The sequence below is a fragment of the Phaethon aethereus genome (genome assembly GCF_964289735.1).
Source record: "Phaethon aethereus genome assembly, chromosome: Z".
NCBI classification, from domain to species: domain Eukaryota; kingdom Metazoa; phylum Chordata; class Aves; order Phaethontiformes; family Phaethontidae; genus Phaethon; species Phaethon aethereus.
Genome location: NC_138577.1, coordinates 61,414,310 through 61,432,958, shown reverse-complemented (window position 1 = coordinate 61,432,958; position 18,649 = coordinate 61,414,310). Strand labels below are relative to the sequence as shown.

The following is an 18,649-nucleotide window of genomic DNA, read 5'->3' as shown; positions in this document are numbered from 1 at the left end:
AACAAAAGGGGAGGTGAATCTGAATGTGGATTCTGACCTGCTTTTTGCATCTCTGAACATCAAGAGAAATTTAAGACCCACCACCCAAACCTTGAGTCCTATACAGTGGAATGAGTATATAAAAATGCAGCTCACTGCATCATCTTTAATTCTGCTGCCTATAGAAAAGCTGTTGCATTATAAAGCTGATGTATTTAAAATGCTGCTATTTGTAATGCCAGTAATGCTAAAAATATAATACAGGTCTATATGTCTACTACAATAGCAAGTAGATATTTCAAAGAGGAAGACATTTTAATGAAAGTATGTATGGTTGAGTATGAATAGAACCAGAGAAGATACTAAAATTTTGACTGTAAGAGAACTTCTGCAAAGTATTAGTGTTCTGTGCAGATTAACATTAAGCAAACAATGGGCATGTCTGGTGTCATCAATGAAAATACTGAAGGATATTGATGTCTGCATGAAAACAGATCTAAGGGTCAGTAGTACTTACAAATTTCTCAAAGTTCATTATTTTAATTGATGTTTTATTTTATAACAAAATTTGAATAGTTACTATTATTAAACACATTGCATAGGATTAAATCAGAGGTAAAAGTGTTAAGCAAATGCAAGAATGAAGAATCAGCCATGCCTATTCCTGAAACAGAAGCATGTACAAACACATGACCTTTCCACAATATCGAGTACTCTGTTAAGAGTTATTACATAAAATCAGAAAGCTCTACTTGCTGTAAATTGAGCACATTTACATTAAAATTACATATTTAAAAAATAGAAGGGACCTGAAAAAAATACCTCATCCATCCTTCTACCTTGAGTTAAGAACCCAGAGATTTGTGTAACTTGCTCCTAAAGACATCCAGCAGTGGAAATGCTACAGCTTTCACAGGCAATCTCTTCTAGTGTTTCTCAATGCTCAGTGATAACAAGGTCAGAATTAAGTCAGAAGACATTTCTGGGCACCCACATGCAACATGAAATACTCGTAGTGCAAAAAGGACTTTATGTGGTAATATGTTTTAACAAATATAAATGTTTCAAGTTTCTGGCCACTTTCTTCAGCATGAAATGCAGCCTTTCAAGAACTCTGTGCCATAGGAACTAATTATCACTCTGTCCTGGTTTCGGCTGGGATAGAGTTAATTTTCTTCCTAATAGCTCATATAGTGCTGTGTTTTGGATTTAGTATGAGAATAATGTTGGCAACACACTGATGTTTACAGTTGTTGCTAAGTAGTTGTACTGCTTATGCTAAGTCAAGGACTTTTCAGCTTCCCATGCTCTGCCAGCAGAAGAAGCTGGGAGGGGGCATAGCCAAGACAGCTGACACAGACTGGCCAAAGGGGTATTCCCTACCATATAACATCATGCTCATGAGACTGGAGTTGGCTGGGGAGTGGGAGTCACTGCTTGGGGATGGGCTATCAATCACTGGGTGGCAAGCAATTGTTGCACTGTGCGTCATTTGTTTTTGTATATTTCTTTTTTCTGTATTATTATTATTATTATCATTATCCTATTTCACTGCTGTCCTATTAAACTCTTTTTATCTTAACCCACAAGTTGGGGTTTTTTCGTATTCTCTCGCTGATCCCACCTTGAGATGGGGGGGGGGGGAGGGCACGGCGAGTGAGTAGCTGCGTGGTGCTTAGTTGCTAGCTGGGGCTAAACCATGACCCACTCTGAAATCTGAAATGCTTAAATGTATGATTATTTTTATTTTTGACATTTTTGCCCCCCAGTAGTCTTCATGAAAAAAATTTTACTGTCATCACCAGGTGCCATGAAATAGGATTTACTGAACCTGTTTCTGGGTTCACAGAGCTAAACTATTCCTTTAATTCAAATTAAATAAACCACACTATTAATATTAAATATCATTGGACGGTATGAGAAACAGGAAATAATTTCAAGGAATAATTTAGATACCTTGTTAGAACTATGAAGTGCTGTTACTTCACTAGATAGGTATGCTTAAATTCTCTATAAAGTAAACTGATTTGGTGTTATAATAAATTTTGTCATGGCAAATTAAATGTACCATCTGGCATAATTATGTTATATATATTCTATATATTATATGTACCTGTCTCTTACTTGAGTACATCAGAGAGCTAGAGAATAAGAGCATATTAGGAGGTAAACCTGGTCACAATAGTTATGAGAGGGGTCTTCCTCACTGTAGTCACAGTTGGAAGGCTATCTCTGGAATAGAGATCAGGACTGATTTGGGAGAGCACTGAACAAGTTGGGAACTTGTCTTGGATCAATTTTTAATCAACTCTTCTGACTCTGGGACCTTGCTACACACATAACCTCAGAGCTTAGAATAGCGTGTGCAGGTGAAGATGGTGAATCACTGCAGGATCACATCGATGGAGATGATAGGTGGTAGAGTTGCCAACAGCAGAAATCTTCAAGAACAGGTTAGATGATATGGGTCAGGTACACAACTGGTATCGCAAACCCTGACTTGTGACAGGGGATATAGTGGGTTACCTCTCAGGATCCCACAGCGTTCTTCTGACCCCGCAGTGTGTTTTCGAGGTAGTAGAGTGACAGTCATGGGAACAGCTGGAATTTTTAGGAGAATGGCCATAGATTATTAATGTGTGCTTTCAGAGAAGCATTTTTCTCCATATTTAACTCAAGTAAACTTTTACAATGTTTATAATGTAAACATTTACTCAAGCAAACAATATAAACTGACAGTTTTACATTTTAAGAACTGAACAAAAGTTTTGGAGTCTTGATGGCCCCGAGCTCATAATTACAATATTAGATAAGTTCCTCAAAGGTGCTGAGAGCATCATAGAGCACATGTTGGTATTGCTGATGGTATTTGAAACCACACAGTCACAAAAAAAACCTGAAAGTGCCTACTTGTCTGGTTGAGGCTGCTGCGGCTACCTGTATATAGAGTCAGTTTGGAGTCAACTTTTTTGACCTTTCTGGGTGGTGGAGGTTAGTTTTGGTCAGACTGGTTGCAAGCAGACCGACCACAGAGCTAAAAGGCACTGGGTGGGCAAGGCACCTCATGACACCCATCACCATCAGTCCTTAAGTCTCTTGGATGAAAGCAGGGATTCCTTGTGTGGGGTGAGGATTGTCCATATGAAGCAGCAAGGGAGCTTGGTTTTAAGCATCAGGGGGAAGGACATGCAGCAGAAGGTGAGGAAGAAGACAGCACACTACTTTCTGAATGTGCACATGGCCTGGCACAAAACCAAGAGCTGCTGTTGCTAACTGATATTGTAAGATGCCTTTGGCAGTTGTGGGTGGAACCAAGTAAAACCACCACTGAAGGTGGGTGAATTTGGGATCCTTTGTATACATATTCAATATCTGTTGCTGATGAGCCCATCTAACTATAAAAATAATCTAATATACAAAAAATAATATAATGTATGAAAAAGAGCATTGCAGATGTTTAACAGGTCTGGCAAGACTGATGAAATCCTAACTTTTAATCTGAACAAGTAATGCAGTTTTTACAACAGTATTAAATAGGGTTTTGCATCGAATCCACTTTTTTCTAGAAGAGACTGTCTGACATGAATGATACCAAGTGAAATGTGAAGTTCATGCTCACAGATAGAATGGGTTTTTCTCCTTTTGCCGCTGATGCTATTTAAAGGTCACTTTCTGACACTAGGTTATCAGAGCCACAGCAGAGAAAGCACAGAAAACACAGATTGATCTGGCTTGTGTGGAAAGAAATTGCAAAGTTTACATTTCATTCCACTGAGGCTGAATTAAACATTTCTTACTTAAAAAAATATTACTTTTAGAGCATAACAACTATTAGCAGCCCTGACATTCTCAAGGATTTCTGTAACTTTTCTTCACTTTTAACACCTGTGCGGTAATACTCTCTCAGGAAAGAAAAATCCATGCTTATCTCCAAATTTGCTTGCAACTTTCTGTGTAATGTCTGATACAAACAGTTCTCGAGACAGTGTATCAGACCAAATAGACCCCGGGAAGGTTGTCATCCCATGAGCTCTTGCTCTTAACCCAAGAGGAGAGGAGTCACACTAGATTTGTGACAAAGCCTTCCTGTGTCCCCGTGGGAGTAAGAGTGGTGTTGCTGTTGAAGCTTGCTCCATAAATGCAAACTTGAGAGCTGTGGGCAGATCCGTGTCACACGGAATAAGGATAGTCCGGGACAGCCTTCGAAGAGGGAAAAAAAATACTGAGAAAAGTGCATATAGCTCACGATTTCTTCTTCATGTTGCTTTATGCATTTTAAAGGTTTTGTTGTTGTTGTTGTTGCTTTGTTTTGGGGTTCGGGTTTTTTTTGTGCTTTTCCAAGAAATCGTCCTAGCAGAAGCAAGAAAGTAACGGCCATGTTGCGATCGTGTGGATGAAACAGGACGCGGAGGTTGGGCGGTGGATTTGGCCGGGCTCCGGGGCAAGCCTCCGGCGGGGCTGTTCAGTGGCCCTGCCGTTTCCCTCCCGCCCCTCTCCTCCCCCGCATCCTCCCGCTGGTGTCAGGGCTGTGGGAGCTGCCGAGGCGGTCCTCCGACGCTGGGAAAACTTCCAATGCCCTTTTCAAACTCCGTCTATCGGCGCAGAGAGGAAAAAAATTAAAAATCAACAAAAACCTTACCCTTCCCAGAAAAGGAAGCGTGTCGCTTCTTTCTAGTGGCATTGCGCTCGCGGTCCTTTACTCAAACTTTCTGACACCCAACAGGCTACGGGGGAGCAGTGAGCAGGTGAGAAATGCAGTCCCTGACCAAACACAGAGGGGTTACAAAGAGGAGGACTGTAGTCTCGGCCCGGCTGGTGCCGCTCGTGGGCTCCCGCCCCGCGCGCGCACTCACCGCGACCGGGACCCTTACAGCCCCACCGTCGGACCCGCCCACTGCTCGCTGCCGATGCCCGCGGCCCACCGCCGGCGCCAGGTTCCCGCCCCCGCACGGCGTTCATTGGCCACGCTCCGCCCGCCACCGCCCCGCCGCGCGGAGGGAGGTGCCAGCGTCGTCCCTGGGCCGTCGCCGCCGCGGTCGGAACGGGGCCGCAGTGGAGCTGTAGCTAGAGCGGAGCAGTGGCCGGAGGAGCGCGGCTTGACGCGGCACGGCAGGCGTGCAGCGGCGGCGACACGGACTTGTCCATCTGGCCGAGGAGAGCGAACCGACGCCTGCGAGCCCGGCTCCTGGGCAGGGGAGGACAGGGTGAAAGAAAAACAAACTAAACGCCAAACAACCCCCAGCGTCTGCATCCACCTGATTTTTATTTTTTGCTTTAATTATTTCGAAGAAAAAAATCTACCGTGTTTTTGGCAATTTGTGCCGCGTGTGCAGTGTTTTCCGCACACCTCTGACAAACAAAGGAAAAGGGGGAGGGGGACTGCGTTTCGCAGAAGACATGCGTTCAGTCAGGAAGAGGTGGACTGTGTGCACGATAAGTCTCCTTCTTATCTTTTATAAGACGAAAGAAATAGCGCGGACCGAGGAGCGCCAGGAGGCACCGCTCGCCAGGTAACTGCAGTGCACCGCGCCGGGAGGGCTGCCTGAAGGGGCGGCGGGGCGATGTCTCTGCCTGAGGTCCTCTCCGCGGCCCCAGCCGCGTCGTCAGGTCCCGACGCCCCTCGGGCCATGACCCGCTCCCTTGTAGTGCAGCCGCAACTTGGCGCTCTCGCTGGTCGGCGCAGGGAAGAGCGGGGGCACCGCTGCCGGACGGATTACGAGCGGGTTTGGCTAGCGGAGCTCAGCGGCTGCGGGCTGGGGACGAGGGGAAGGGTCAGGAAGTTGCCCGCTGCCAGGGTTGCGGCTGGTGCTGCTAGCCCACCAACCCCAGTAATAGGGCGCTCCGGGTTAAGTTCATGTGGCCCCGGCTGTTCCCCGAGGGCCAGTGTGGCTGGAGGTGGTGGTGCCGGAGCGCGTTGTGCCTCGTTTCCTGCTTTGGGAGCCCTTGCGAGGTGAGCGTGCCGGGGTGCGCGGCCGCTGGCAGCTCTGGGTCGCCGCTGTCTCCGTCCTTGAAGTTTGCCTGGGACCTGTGCTCCTTCGATGCTCCTTGGGGATTCTTGCTCTGAGAGTGTGCGGGACATCCACCTTAGCTCCCGAGGCTCCTCCACTGGGAGCTCTAGTCCTTCGCTGAGACCCTCTATTAGATATTTTCCCTCTTCTGCCTGTCTTCGGTTGAAAATAAAAGGCGAAAACTCCCTTGCCATTTTTCTGTTTGCACCTCAGCTTTCTCTTTGTGTTTGTGTACGTGCATGCCTGTATTCCTCATTTTTCTTCCAACTTGCAGCCATCCTGCAAAGATGTTGGGTTTTCAGCCAAGCCTGTTTCTCCTTGGAGGGGTATAATTTTTTGTGGTGGCTTAGTGAAATCAGCAAGGGCGGGCAAGGGGCTTACAATTTCTGTGTGCTTGTGCAAATCGACTGGGGGGAGCCTCATTCACAGCAGATTTTCGTCATTTGATGTAAGCCCTTACCTTAATTTGAGGAGGAAGCATAAGGACGTTGTAAGTGCTCGTACGGGCATGGAGGAAGCTGGGGCAATTACAATTTACTTAGTCCCCCCTTCGCCCCCGTGATCCCCAGAGTTAAAGGCAGAAACTACATCCCTCTTCCTCGGCCCTTGCACAGGCAGACCGGCGCGAGAGCGGGGTGCTGGCAGCTGGATGCAACTGGGCACAGCTGGGCGGCAGGGGCCCCGGCACCTCGCGGGAGCAGGGGATGGCCTCGCCTGTGTGCGTGCATGGTTAATGATGTGATGTTTGCATCCCTTGGTATTAAAAGATTGTCACAACTAGATAGTAACTTTCCCTCTTATTCAGTAAGCCCAGTTTCTGTCACTATGCTGTGGTATCTGTATACTTACAAGATGTACAGAAGTTTAAAATTTTGGGGTTGTAGGTATGCAAAAATACATGTGAAAACGAATGTGTGAGGTGAAATCAGCATTAAAGATACCCATGTTTCTTAATAAGTACTCTTTCCAGTCAGACTAGAGGTAGCTGCTAAAATTATTCAGAAATTAGTCACTAGGTAGAATCCATATATGTTTTAATAAAAAAATCCCCCTCCAGCTTATGATACATTGTTTGACACAGTTTAAAAGGTACTAAAATGAACTGATGATTTAATATTAAACGAAAGAAAATAAATATATTTAGTCATAAATATATATGTCCTTAGCAACACTTTAAAATATAGATATAATGCACTTCTGCAAGGTCATTTAGTGGTATCTCTACTTCTTTGCTGTCAGTGACATTTCTTGTGCAGTATGGTGCTACTGACTTTGGCTAAAGTTATTGGAATATCGTTTCTTTCCCAACCTGTCATCTCATTCATTACTGTATAAAGCAGGAAGGAAAACCCCTAAATGTAATACTAGTATCTGCTGCCACTGTTGATGTTACACTTGCCTTGCTCCTGAAGGAAGGGCTCATACCATTTCGTTTACTTTTGACTGGCCACATGGGCAAGCAAAGTCAGTTTTCCATGGGATATTTTACTTCCAGAAGTACCAATAATGGAGAACTGTGAATGCACAAGGTGGCCTATTTTATGGTTATTAGTGACACTACAGGTAAATTCTAGATGTTCCAATATGGGCTATATGCAATTCCAAAGTATGTCATAAACCTTAAATCATCTGTGTTCTCCTAGGAAACTTTTCTAGGAGAGTAATTGCAAAAGCATGCCTTTCTCTATCTACACAGTAATGTTCCTTTAAAGGTTAAGCAACTAATGAGACAAGCATATTATGTGGAATGCAGTGTTTCTTAAACTGTTTTCTACTGATACGGAATATCGTTGAAGACATTTATATTTAATGAACTGTCTTCAGGAGAAGAGTCTTATTATATTGGTCTGATTGGTCACCAAGGTAAGGTAATTCATTTGACAGCCACACATTGCTGTCATACTACAGCACCTGTTTCATTTATATCAGAGAGGATTTGCAGTGATTCTAGACGATATAGAGTAGCCCAAATTTATTTCACAGTTGTTTACACAATGAAGACTTTTTGGAGTAAATTTAGCTTTTTATTGTGTCCATTTAATATTGTTTTAAATGAAAATTAAATAAAACAATACCAACAAAAGGGAGAGGAACATGTAAGTGGACATCTTTGTGTTCATAGTAGAACTTTAACAGAAAGTGCCTATGACCTTCCTCTAGCTCATGAGAACAAAATCTAACATTGTTTTACTGTACAATCTGTATAGCTCACTGCAGATGTAAACTGTGAATACAGAAGACTACCACATTTCAAATGCTATGGTGCTTTAGCTGTTGGCAACATATTTTGTTGCAAAGTTTTGTCACGTGTCGCTGTTAAAATGTCTGCTGGATGATGTTTAACCCAGCATAAACCGGAGACATCTCTGAAGTACTTTTAGACTGAGTACTTTACCTGGGTGTATTTTGGTAACTTTCCTTTCGACACATACACTCTATGCATCTAGAAAATATATGCAGGAAAATATGTGTAATAAATATATTTACAGACATTATGGAAAATGTTTAGGGAATAAAACATTTTAAAATAGCAAAAAGAATTAATTACATTCTGGTTATTGAATTTAGGGACTTTTGCAGCGTTCTCCAATGCCCTCAAGTTAGCATGATGTGGATAATTTGCATATAGATCTTGTACCTACACGATTGCTTAAAGTTGTAGGTTTTTCAATAGGTGGCAGTCTTACCTATGAGTCAGTGCAATGTCAAGTGCTGCAGCATGTTGGCATCGAGGGAACAATGAGGGATAAGCGTTGCTAGTAATGCTGGGTTGTTTTTGAAGAAGTGTGTAATAGAGATTTACTAGTTACAGGGGCTTTTGCAATCATAGCACTTTTTGCAAATGACTATATTTTACCAGTTTTGTTGATTTAGCTTAATTAATGTCCCATTGCAGGTTAGTTTCAGTTTAGTCTGCTATGTACTTTACCAAATATTAATGCTTTTTATATATATACATACAGCAGTAATGTTGCTGTAGCTCTTACTAAGGGCCAGGATCCCACTGTTTTAAGAACTTACAGCCACAGGAAAACAAGAGTCAGTGATCCCCTAGAAAGCTTACAGTTTCACTTTTTTCCATTTTGTTGTCTGAATGGCCAGTTGCCAAAAGTTCTATTTGAAAGCTAAATGAAGTTATTGTTATTGGCAGTATTTCAGAGCACACTTATTTAACAGATAAAGAAATTTCTGTATATTACTGCTATATGTACTCCCGAGATACAAGACATTCTCCATGGTAGATCCAGCAACTTTGATACGTTTATGATTAACAGCTATGTTTAAACTCAGCTGAATGTTGCTCTGGCACCTAAATGGAAACAGTATGGAAGATAGTGGAAACATCTTGGAGTTCTTTATCTCCAAACAGTATGGAGATAAAAACAGATTTTAGACCTAACACCTGAAGTTGTGCTTGCAGTTTTTTAGCTTCTCTGTCACATTTATGTGACCCTGTTGGCTAATAACATTGCAGCTGGTAACATTATGATACCTCATTAGATGTTCAGGGGTCATCACCCACAGCTTACTATATTATACCTGAACCCTGTCAGGTTGGATGGGGCCCTGTGCAACCTGATCTACTTGAAGATGTCCCTGCTCATTGTGGGGGCGTTGGACTAGATGACCTTTAAAGGTCCCTTCCAACCCAAAGATTCTATGATTCTATGAATAGGAGGCAAAGGGAGTCTATTAGGCCATTATTGTAGGACATGCCAATTGCTGGGTGAAGGCTTGAAAGTTAACACTTAATTCTTACTTTAGTACTGGAAATTTGGAACATTTGGAAGTGCAGAAACTGCCTCACAAACACACTGAAGTTTGGTGCAGGTTCACAATTTGGAATTCATTTGTAATTTTTGTTACATGTATTTCATTATGAACATATTTAAAATCGTAAATTGCATATTCAAGTATGAAATAATGGGTCTCCCATAGTTTTCTCACAGGTACAGTTTATTTGCTTCTTTTTGTGTGAATAAAAGAAAGTATCACTGGTGCTTGTGATGTAAACTACTTAAAACTAGAGTTAGCCTTGATGTAATTGTGTCTTTTCTATATTGCATTGCAGAGATGGTGAACTGAGTTTGAGTAGATCAATGATCAATAGCTCTGATAAGATAATTCGAAAGGGTGGCTCCTCAATCTTCCAGCATCCTGTAGAAGGTTGGAAAATCAATTCTTCTTTGGTACTGGAAATAAGGTGAGTGTCTTAAATAAAAAGCAGTTCCTTTCATACTACCTGTAATTCTTTTATTTTCAGATTGCCTATAATTCTTTTGGTCTGGAAAATAGTGATTTGATTTATGGTTGCAGGTGGATGTTTTATAACTGTACATATTTAGGGTTTAGTGTTAAATGCAACTAAATTACATTAGACTCCAAAGTCAAGGCATCCAGCATAAGAATAAATAAAATGTTTTCATTGATCTGCGTCAGTCAGATCCATGCAGTCAGTATCTACATTACGCATGTTCACATTTGAGTTGGTTGTCTAGAACTCTCACAGTCAGTGGTGAGAAGCTGGTACTTTTCAGACATGATTTTGTCTCATCCTAAAGGTCTGAAATAGAACAGATGGAAGTACCCTGAACATACAATTTTTCTTCCTTAACTACAAAGGGAGATTAGGCAGACAACTTAGATGTGGGAGTCAAGAGTGAGGACGTTAGGTGCTGCGAATCCAGCCCTGACTGTGGTTCATTCGAGTCAACAAGATCAGGTTTTGACAATACCCATATCTTACGCAGTTTTCTTTCCTGAAGTCAGAGAGGCCAAAAAGAACCTTATGCTCATGCTGAGGGGGGAAACAGAGTAGCAGAGTTAAAGTCAGTGATAATTCTGATGTGTCTTAGTAGTTACAGTGGGCCTGCTCACCTCGGGGCCCGAGACAAGAGAAAGCAGAAGCCTCTTAGTGTGTTGTATTGTCATTGTATCTTCCTTTTCTTAAGCAGGAAAAGATTAAGTGAGAGAACTGTATGGAGCATGGGTTGGCAGTGTGGAAGTCTAGGAGTGTCACATTCTGTGAAAAATGATAGAAAATAATTTTTAGCAGCAATCACATAACAGACTAGACTTGATTTTCTGAATATCGAGATTTTGAATAGGAATTTGATCTAATTAAAATCTGGTTTCTATGTGATTTCCCTTTCTAGCTTTTTCTTTCTAAAGGAACAGCTTACAAAACACTTAAATAGGCAATGTTTCCATGTACGAAAGCATGGCTTCTCAGAATGAAGAACTTAGGGGTTTTTTTAATGACAGTTATTTTATGTCCCTAATTATAAAAGATGCAGAAAATATGGATAGCTCAGAAATGTACGAAGCTTTAATAAAGGATTGATGTTCTGGAAGTCTTATGCCATGATGGACATACTGGAGCCCTGCTACAAATGCTGAGGAACAGCTTCAGGGATAGAAAGAGTGGCAGGATTTGGGTATGCATTATTAATACCTGGGAGCCTGTAGCTATGTCTCAGCTGCCTGGCAAGTGCTCTCTGGAGCTCTGTGCAGTCCCCACTCCCTGTCTTTCTAGACTAAGGGACCCTCCTGCACTCAGCTGCTTCCCAGGCACCTGGGTTTCGTACTAGTGAAGACCTGGTGTTGCCCTAAAATGCAACTGAGATACAGCTTAGGAATGGAGTTTCTTCCAGGACTGTCTGTTCAGATGCAGCCTGTTTGTCCAGTGTGTGGTTGTTCTGTAAAGGCTAAGTTCTCCTCCAAGATAATCTAGGAAAGATAAGCAGATTTTCTATGTCAGTAACAGTATTTAAAATTTATATGTGTATAATTGACAGTTTGAGTTGGAGAAATATTGAATAACTTCAGAATAATACTGTTGAAATTTCAAATCATAGGTTATGTTTAACAATTAGGAGAAAAAGGCACACTGTTTTACTTGTGAAGTAAACTGATTTGGAAGCCGTCGAGTGACTATAAGTAGAGACAGATAACTCTTTCCAGTCATTTTGTTGAAAAAGTAAGTGTCATATTTCAGAACCATTTAAAACCAGTACACCTTGCTGCTCAAGCCAAACAAGAAACAAGTAAAAGTATTACAGTAACTTTTGGATTAAAATTAAGAGAGAAAATTAAGCTGGGGTTATGCTCATTTTTCACTTGTTTCAAAAGCAAAATACATCATTCAGGCAAGAGGTAAAACAGTAGAGAACGCTTTAGATATTTTTAAGCCTGTTACTACATGTGTATCATCTCAATCTACTAAAATCACAAGTTTCAAAATCAGTTTTTTCCTTACTGTTGGCCGGATGTGGAAACTTCTCTCATTTTATAAATTACTAATGTGCTCTTAAGAAGCATTACGATGTGATTATGTAGTGTTTTTTAAAAAAATTGTACAGTGGAGGATTTTTTTAATCTCAATAGTACAGTGAAGAAAAACATGCATCTTGTACACTGGTTTAAGCAGTAAAGGTTTCAGTTTATCAGCATAAAGATTTTCTGTACAGTAGAGAGCATAAAGCTGAGGATATTTAGATGTCTATATTGCTAGTCATGTTTTGAGATGAAATAGCTATCATCATGAACACTGGAGCAGAAAGCAGGTGTTTTCACTGAACCAGTTAAAGAGTTTAGGCTAAATGTGACTTAGGGCTGAAATTTGACATAAATTTGACAAAAAAAAGGAATCAGTGCTACCAGCCAGTTGTATTCTTTCCAGAAATCCTCCTTGCTAATGTGTATAGTGCATTCAGTTATGGTACTCACCAGTGAGAGAGGGAAGTTTGGCATGCTTTTCCCTGAGGAAGCCACATGCAGCCACTAGTGATGTGTGTTCCACCCTGACACTGAATAAACATTGTGCATTCTTCTTTCACTTTTATAGGCGGTTTGCTCTACACTTTTTTTCCCTGCTATAGCAGTAAGAAGCATCTTAGCCATAAATATTTTTACACTTATGGACCTATCAGGACTAACTTCAAATGTGTCTAGCAATCTCGTAGTGTGTTCTTATGGTTAAACTAACTGTTCAGCCCTCCAAAGTATGTTACATGTACTATGTAGATCGTGAAGATGATTCATACTCTATTATTGCAACTGTTAATGTGAACATGGTGGTCTTGTGGTGTGAGGTTGACCATAGTAAAAAAGGGTAAGAAAGACACAAAAAAAAAGCTAGTGCCTGTTGAATAATGTCTAAAACATTATCAGTTCTTAGCAGTGGAGAACTAATTTGTGAAAGCATTACTGTACAGCATAAAGATATTTCATAAAACTTACAATCACCCATACATGGCAGCTGCTTTTGTGTCTTATATCAGTTGACACTGGCAATTTTTAAATGCAGAAAATATTTGATAGCAAGCTTTACTTTGTGCGAGGACTGTTGATCAATGGTATGTCTATACCTAGTTGGCTGACAGCTGGAGTATTATGCTTTGCTGTTTGCTTTGTTGACCATGGGCGTAATCCCTGGCCATCTTATTTTTGCTCAGGTTAGTGACCAGTCTATCAGCCTGAAGGGTCCTATGAATTCTTGGCAAGGCCAGGCTCAGATAGGAGTCAATGAGTGAAAAAGCTCCTTTATCAGGACCTCATGGGAGGATGAAAATCTTCCAATGGAATTCTGGTGTCACAAGATGGTCTCTGGGATTTTTGAGCCAGAAGAGGCAGTTAAGGGAGTGTAGAAGCTCCTTCAAGAGGGCAGCAGCCCTTTGGGCATGTTGAGCAGGCGTTAAAAGAAAGAGTTAGACTTTCTGTGATTGAGGTGTAAATGATGGTTATTATTAATTACTTGAGACTGTAGCAAATTTGCTGCCTTGCCAATCATGATTGGTCTAGTGGGAGAGTGATTTTTTCCAACTAATGTTACCTTCTGATTGCTGACAACTTCTTTGAAGAGTAATTAGTAATTTGTGTGCCAAAGGAAAAAAGACTGTTTGCTTGGCTCTCCTTCAGTCTGAATGATTTCAGTCATGAAGAAGAGAGAGAGAGAGAATCCACTGTCTGCAAGGTTTTCTGTATTAAGTCCTTTCTAACTCTGTGTAGCAATGTGAAGGTTTTCCAGTTACGGAAGTTAGGAAATTTCAGTTGTATTGAAGGCCATACTTCCAGAAAGGAGAGATGTGGTTGACTTGGTACAAACCTATCTGGGGAAGCCTTCCACGTGGGACTGATGCCAGCACATCAAGTGGCCTGTGTGAAATGAACTACAGTCTGACGTCTAAGCATGTGACTTTCTTCTTCCATTTACTTTTTATTAAATGTGGGCATTTATGTTGGAAGGAGCAGATGAAGGTTTTGAATTGCAGGAAGGCAAGATGAAAAAAAGTGTGTCAAGGTTGTATTCATCTCTTTACAATGTAACAGAGAGCTCGATGAGTGGAAATTTCCTGTCAGAAAAGTGTGAGAACTTGTAAGATGTTAACAAGCATCATAAAAAAAAGTGCAACTTCCTCCTTAGGAAGGTTCCGATTATTAGCATTTTATATCTTTCAAGTTAATATGAAACATCATGATAGGTCCCTGAAGTGCAAGCAGTAAATACTGAGCTGGCAATGGAGCATTACAATTGCTCTGAAGCTTTTGGAGCAACATTTTGGGGCCAGTTGCGCTCTTTCTTTCAGATCTTCTGTGTCTTAAAACATGCAAACTCAGGTTCTCTAGTCTGGTTTAGTCGTAATAAGCTGTAAGGGTTTTTTGCCTCCTTTGACCCTTACCTCAACTGAAAAGTCAGTCTTCACTATCAGCTGGGGTGATTAAGTCCTATCTTTTGACTCTAACTTACTTAACTTCATAAAAAGCTGACATATGGCTGGCCTTCATATGGTAAGCAGTAGTTGGGTCATGCTCTATTTAAAAGCCCTCTTTTCCTTTTGCATGCTCACTGAAGATTTGTGCCCAATTAGTATATGCTTCAGCTACTGTCTGGTCAAGGGAGATGGGTGCCCTGAAGGACATGAGGAGGGCTAGAATGGGGATAGAGCCAGACAACAACTTGCCATAATATGACATTTCTGTTTGTGTGGTCCTCCATGGGCTGGGGAATGGCAGGAACCTTTCCATGGTTAGTTGCAGTTGGGCGTGTTCTTAACAAATCCAAATCGGGGGTTGGATTAGATGACCTTTAAAGTCTCTTTCCAGCCCAAACTATTCCATGATTCTATGATTCTAAATGCTGCTTTCCTTGAAGAGGTTTTCTTAAAACTCCCTTTCAGTCAGACTAAAGTCAAACCCAACATAGGTGCAAACACTTTCAGTCCCCACTGCCTCCTCAGGAGGCCAACAGGAACTGTAGCTGTAGCCAACTTCTAGGGCAGACTGTGACCTTGTGTTACCTCACAGTTCATTCTTGTTTTGTTCTCTTTTGTTTTTTGATTGAACTAACTTAGCTGGCAAAAAGTACACTTTACCTAGGTCACAGTCGTTGCTGATCTCAAAAGGCTGAGAGCCATCTTCTGCCTTCCAACTGGGGAGTGTGAAGCACCATCAGGACTTGCTAGGGTTAGAAAATTAAGTTTTTTAAAGGATCTGTCTGAATCAGTCAGAGAAAGTCTGCAGGAGAGCAACAAGAGGGGTCAGAGATCTACAACACATGACCTGTCCAATTAAAAAACCCAGAGCTTAAAAAAAAGTTGCATGGCTACTTAGCCTCAGGTAAATGAAGGCTATTGCCAAGAGTAGGGAATAGTCTGTCCTCCCCAGGCAAGGTATAAGGAAAAAGAACAGGCTTCAGTTGCTGTGGGAAGGATCTGAGCTCGCACAAGGAGTGTTGTGCTGCTGGTAAGGCTAGGGAAGCACTGACGTAGACTACGTGGGGAGTTTGCTGAGTACCCACCACAGGATGTTGTTAGGAATATATTAGATAAACATTGGCTGGGGTTGATGTCAAGGCATATCTTCATTGGAGGCAGAGTGTGGACTAGGTAATCACTTACAGAATCACACAGAATCACAGAATCACTAGGTTGGAAAGGACCTTCAAGATCATCAAGTCCAACCATTAATCCAGCGCCACCATGTTCCCTAAACCATGTCCTGAAGCACCACATCCACAGGTTTTTTGAACATTTCCAGAGATGGCGACTCCACCACCTCCCTGGGCAGCCTGTTCCAATGCCTGACCACCCTCTCAGTGAAGAAATTTTTCCTAATATCCAATCTAAACCTCCCCTGGCGCAACTTGAGGCCATTTCCTCTTGTCCTATCACTAGTTACTTGGGAGAAGAGACCAACACCCTCGTCGCCACAACCCCCTTTCAGGTAGTTGTAGAGAGCGATAAGGTCTCCTCTCAGTCTCCTCTTCTCCAGACTAAACAACCCCAGTTCCCTCAGCCGCTCCTCATAAGACTTGTGCTCCAGACCCCTCACCAGCTTCGTTGCCCTTCTCTGGACACGCTCCAGCACCTCAACATCCTTCTTGTAGTGAGGGACCCAAAACTGAACACAGTATTCAAGGTGTGGCCTCACCAGTGCCGAGTACAGGGGCACAATCACTTCCCTGCTCCTGCTGGCCACACTACTCCTGATACAGGCCAGCACGCTGTTGGCCTTCTTGGCCACCTGGGCATACTGCTGGCTCATGTTCAGCCGGCTGTCAACCAGCACCCCCAGGTCCCTTTCCGCCGGGCTGCTCTCTAGCCACTCTTCCCCAAGCCTGTAGCATTGCATGGGGTTGTTGTGGCCAAGTGCAGGACCCTGCACTTGGCCTTACTAAACCTCATACAGTTGGCCTCTGCCCATAGATCCAGCCTGTCCAGATCCCTCTGCAGAGCCCTCCTACCCTCCAGCAGATCAACACTCCCACTCAACTTGGTGTCATCTGCAAACTTACTGAGGGAGCACTTGATTCCCTCATCCAGATCATCAATAAAGATATTGAACAAGACCGGCCCCAGAACCGAGCCCTGGGGAACACCACTTGTGACTGGCCGCCAGCCGGATTTACGCCGTTCACCACAACTCTCTGGGCTCGGCCATCCAGCCAGTTCCTCACCCAGCGAAGAGTAAACCTGTCTAAGCCACGAGCCGCCAGCTTCTCCAGGAGAATGCTGTGGGAGACGCTGTCAAAGGCTTTACAAAAGTCCAGGTAGACAACATCCACAGTCTTTCCCTCATCCACTAGGCGGGTCACCTGGTCATAGAAGGAGATCAGGTTGGTCAAGCAGGACCTGCCTTTCATGAACCCATGCTGGCTGGGCCTGATCCCTTGGTTGTCCTGCAGGTGCCTTGTGAGCACTCTCAAGACCAACCGCTCCATAATCTTCCCCGGTACAGAGGTCAGGCTGACAGGCCTGTAGTTCCCAGGATCCTCCTTCCAGCCTTTCTTCTAGATGGGCGTCACATTGGCAAGCCTCCAGTCTTCTGGGACCTCCCCTGTTAACCAGGACTGCTGATAAATGATGGAGAGTGGCTTGGCAAGCTCCTCCGCCAGCTCTCTCAGTACTCTCGGGTGGATCCCATCAGGTCCCATAGACTTGGGGGTGTCCAGGTGGTTTAGTCTGCCCTTGACTGCTTCCTCCTGGATTATGAGGAGTACATTGTGCTCTCCATCCCCATCTTCCAGCTCAGGGGGCTGAATACCCTGTGGATACCTGGACTGGCTATTAAAGACTGAGGCAAAGAAGGCATTAAGTACCTCAGCCTTGTCCTCGTCCTTGAAGACAATGTTCCCCGCCATATCCAGTAGGGGATGGAGATTCTCCTTGCCTCTCTTTTTGTTGTTAATATATTTGTAAAAACATTTTTTATTATCCTTTACGACTGTAGCCAGACTGAGCTCTAGCTGGGCTTTTGCCTTTCTAATTTTGTCCCTGCTTGACCTAACAAGATCCTTGTACTCTTCGTGAGTTGCTTGCCCCTTCTTCCAGAGATGATAAACTCTCCTCTTTTCCCTGAGTCCCAGCAAAATCTCCCTGTTCAGCCAGACCGGTCGCCTTCCCCGCCAGCTCTTCTTACGGCACATGGGGACCGCCTGCTCCTGCGCCTTTAAGATTTCCTTCTTGAAGGCTGTCCAGCCTTCCTGGACCCCTTTGTCCTTCAGGACTGTCTCCCAAGGGACTCTCTCAACCAGTGACCTGAACAGGCCAAAGTCTGCCCTCCGGAAGTCCATGATAGCAGTTTTGCTGACCCCTGTCCTTTGCTCACAACTGAGAATTCTATCATGTCGTGGTTGCTAAGCCCAAGATGGCCTCCAACCACCATATCTCTCACCAGTCCTTCTTTGTTTGTAAACAGCAGGTCCAGTAAGGCAACTCCCCTGGTGGGCTCACTCACGAGCTGCATCAGGAAGTTATCCTCTACACACTCCAGGAACCTCCTAGACTGTTTCCTCTCTGCCGTGTTGTACTTCCAGCAGATGTCCGGTAGGTTGAAGTCCCCCACAAGAACAAGGGCCAGTGAATGCGAGACCTCCGCCAGTCGCTTATAGAATGTCTCATCTGTGTCTTCATCCTGGTTGGGTGGTCTGTAACAGACTCCCAGCAGGATATCTGCCTCATTGGCCTTCCCCCTCATCCTTACCCACAAGCACTCTACTTGGTCTTCACAATCTTCGATTTCTATGCAATCAAAACACTCCCTAACATACAGAGCCACCCCACCGCCTCTCCTTCCCTGCCTATCCCTTCAGAAGAGCTTATAGCCATCCATTGCAGCACTCCAGTCACGAGAAGCATCCCACCATGTTTCTGTGATGGCAA

The 18,649-nt window shown here is 43.3% G+C and overlaps 1 protein-coding gene across 1 annotated transcript in view; it reads left to right on the top strand.

The window, feature by feature from the left end:
• Positions 1–5,376: 5,376 nt before the first annotated feature.
• Positions 5,377–18,649, top strand: part of ST8SIA4 (ST8 alpha-N-acetyl-neuraminide alpha-2,8-sialyltransferase 4) — a gene marked incomplete at both ends in the record, with an annotated part of 63,534 nt that continues 50,261 nt past the window's right edge. The window contains 2 exons of the mRNA XM_082013225.1: positions 5,377–5,489; positions 10,060–10,191. Of these exons, the coding sequence (XP_081869351.1) occupies positions 5,377–5,489; positions 10,060–10,191 (245 nt within the window). The remainder of the gene's footprint in view (positions 5,490–10,059; positions 10,192–18,649) is intronic.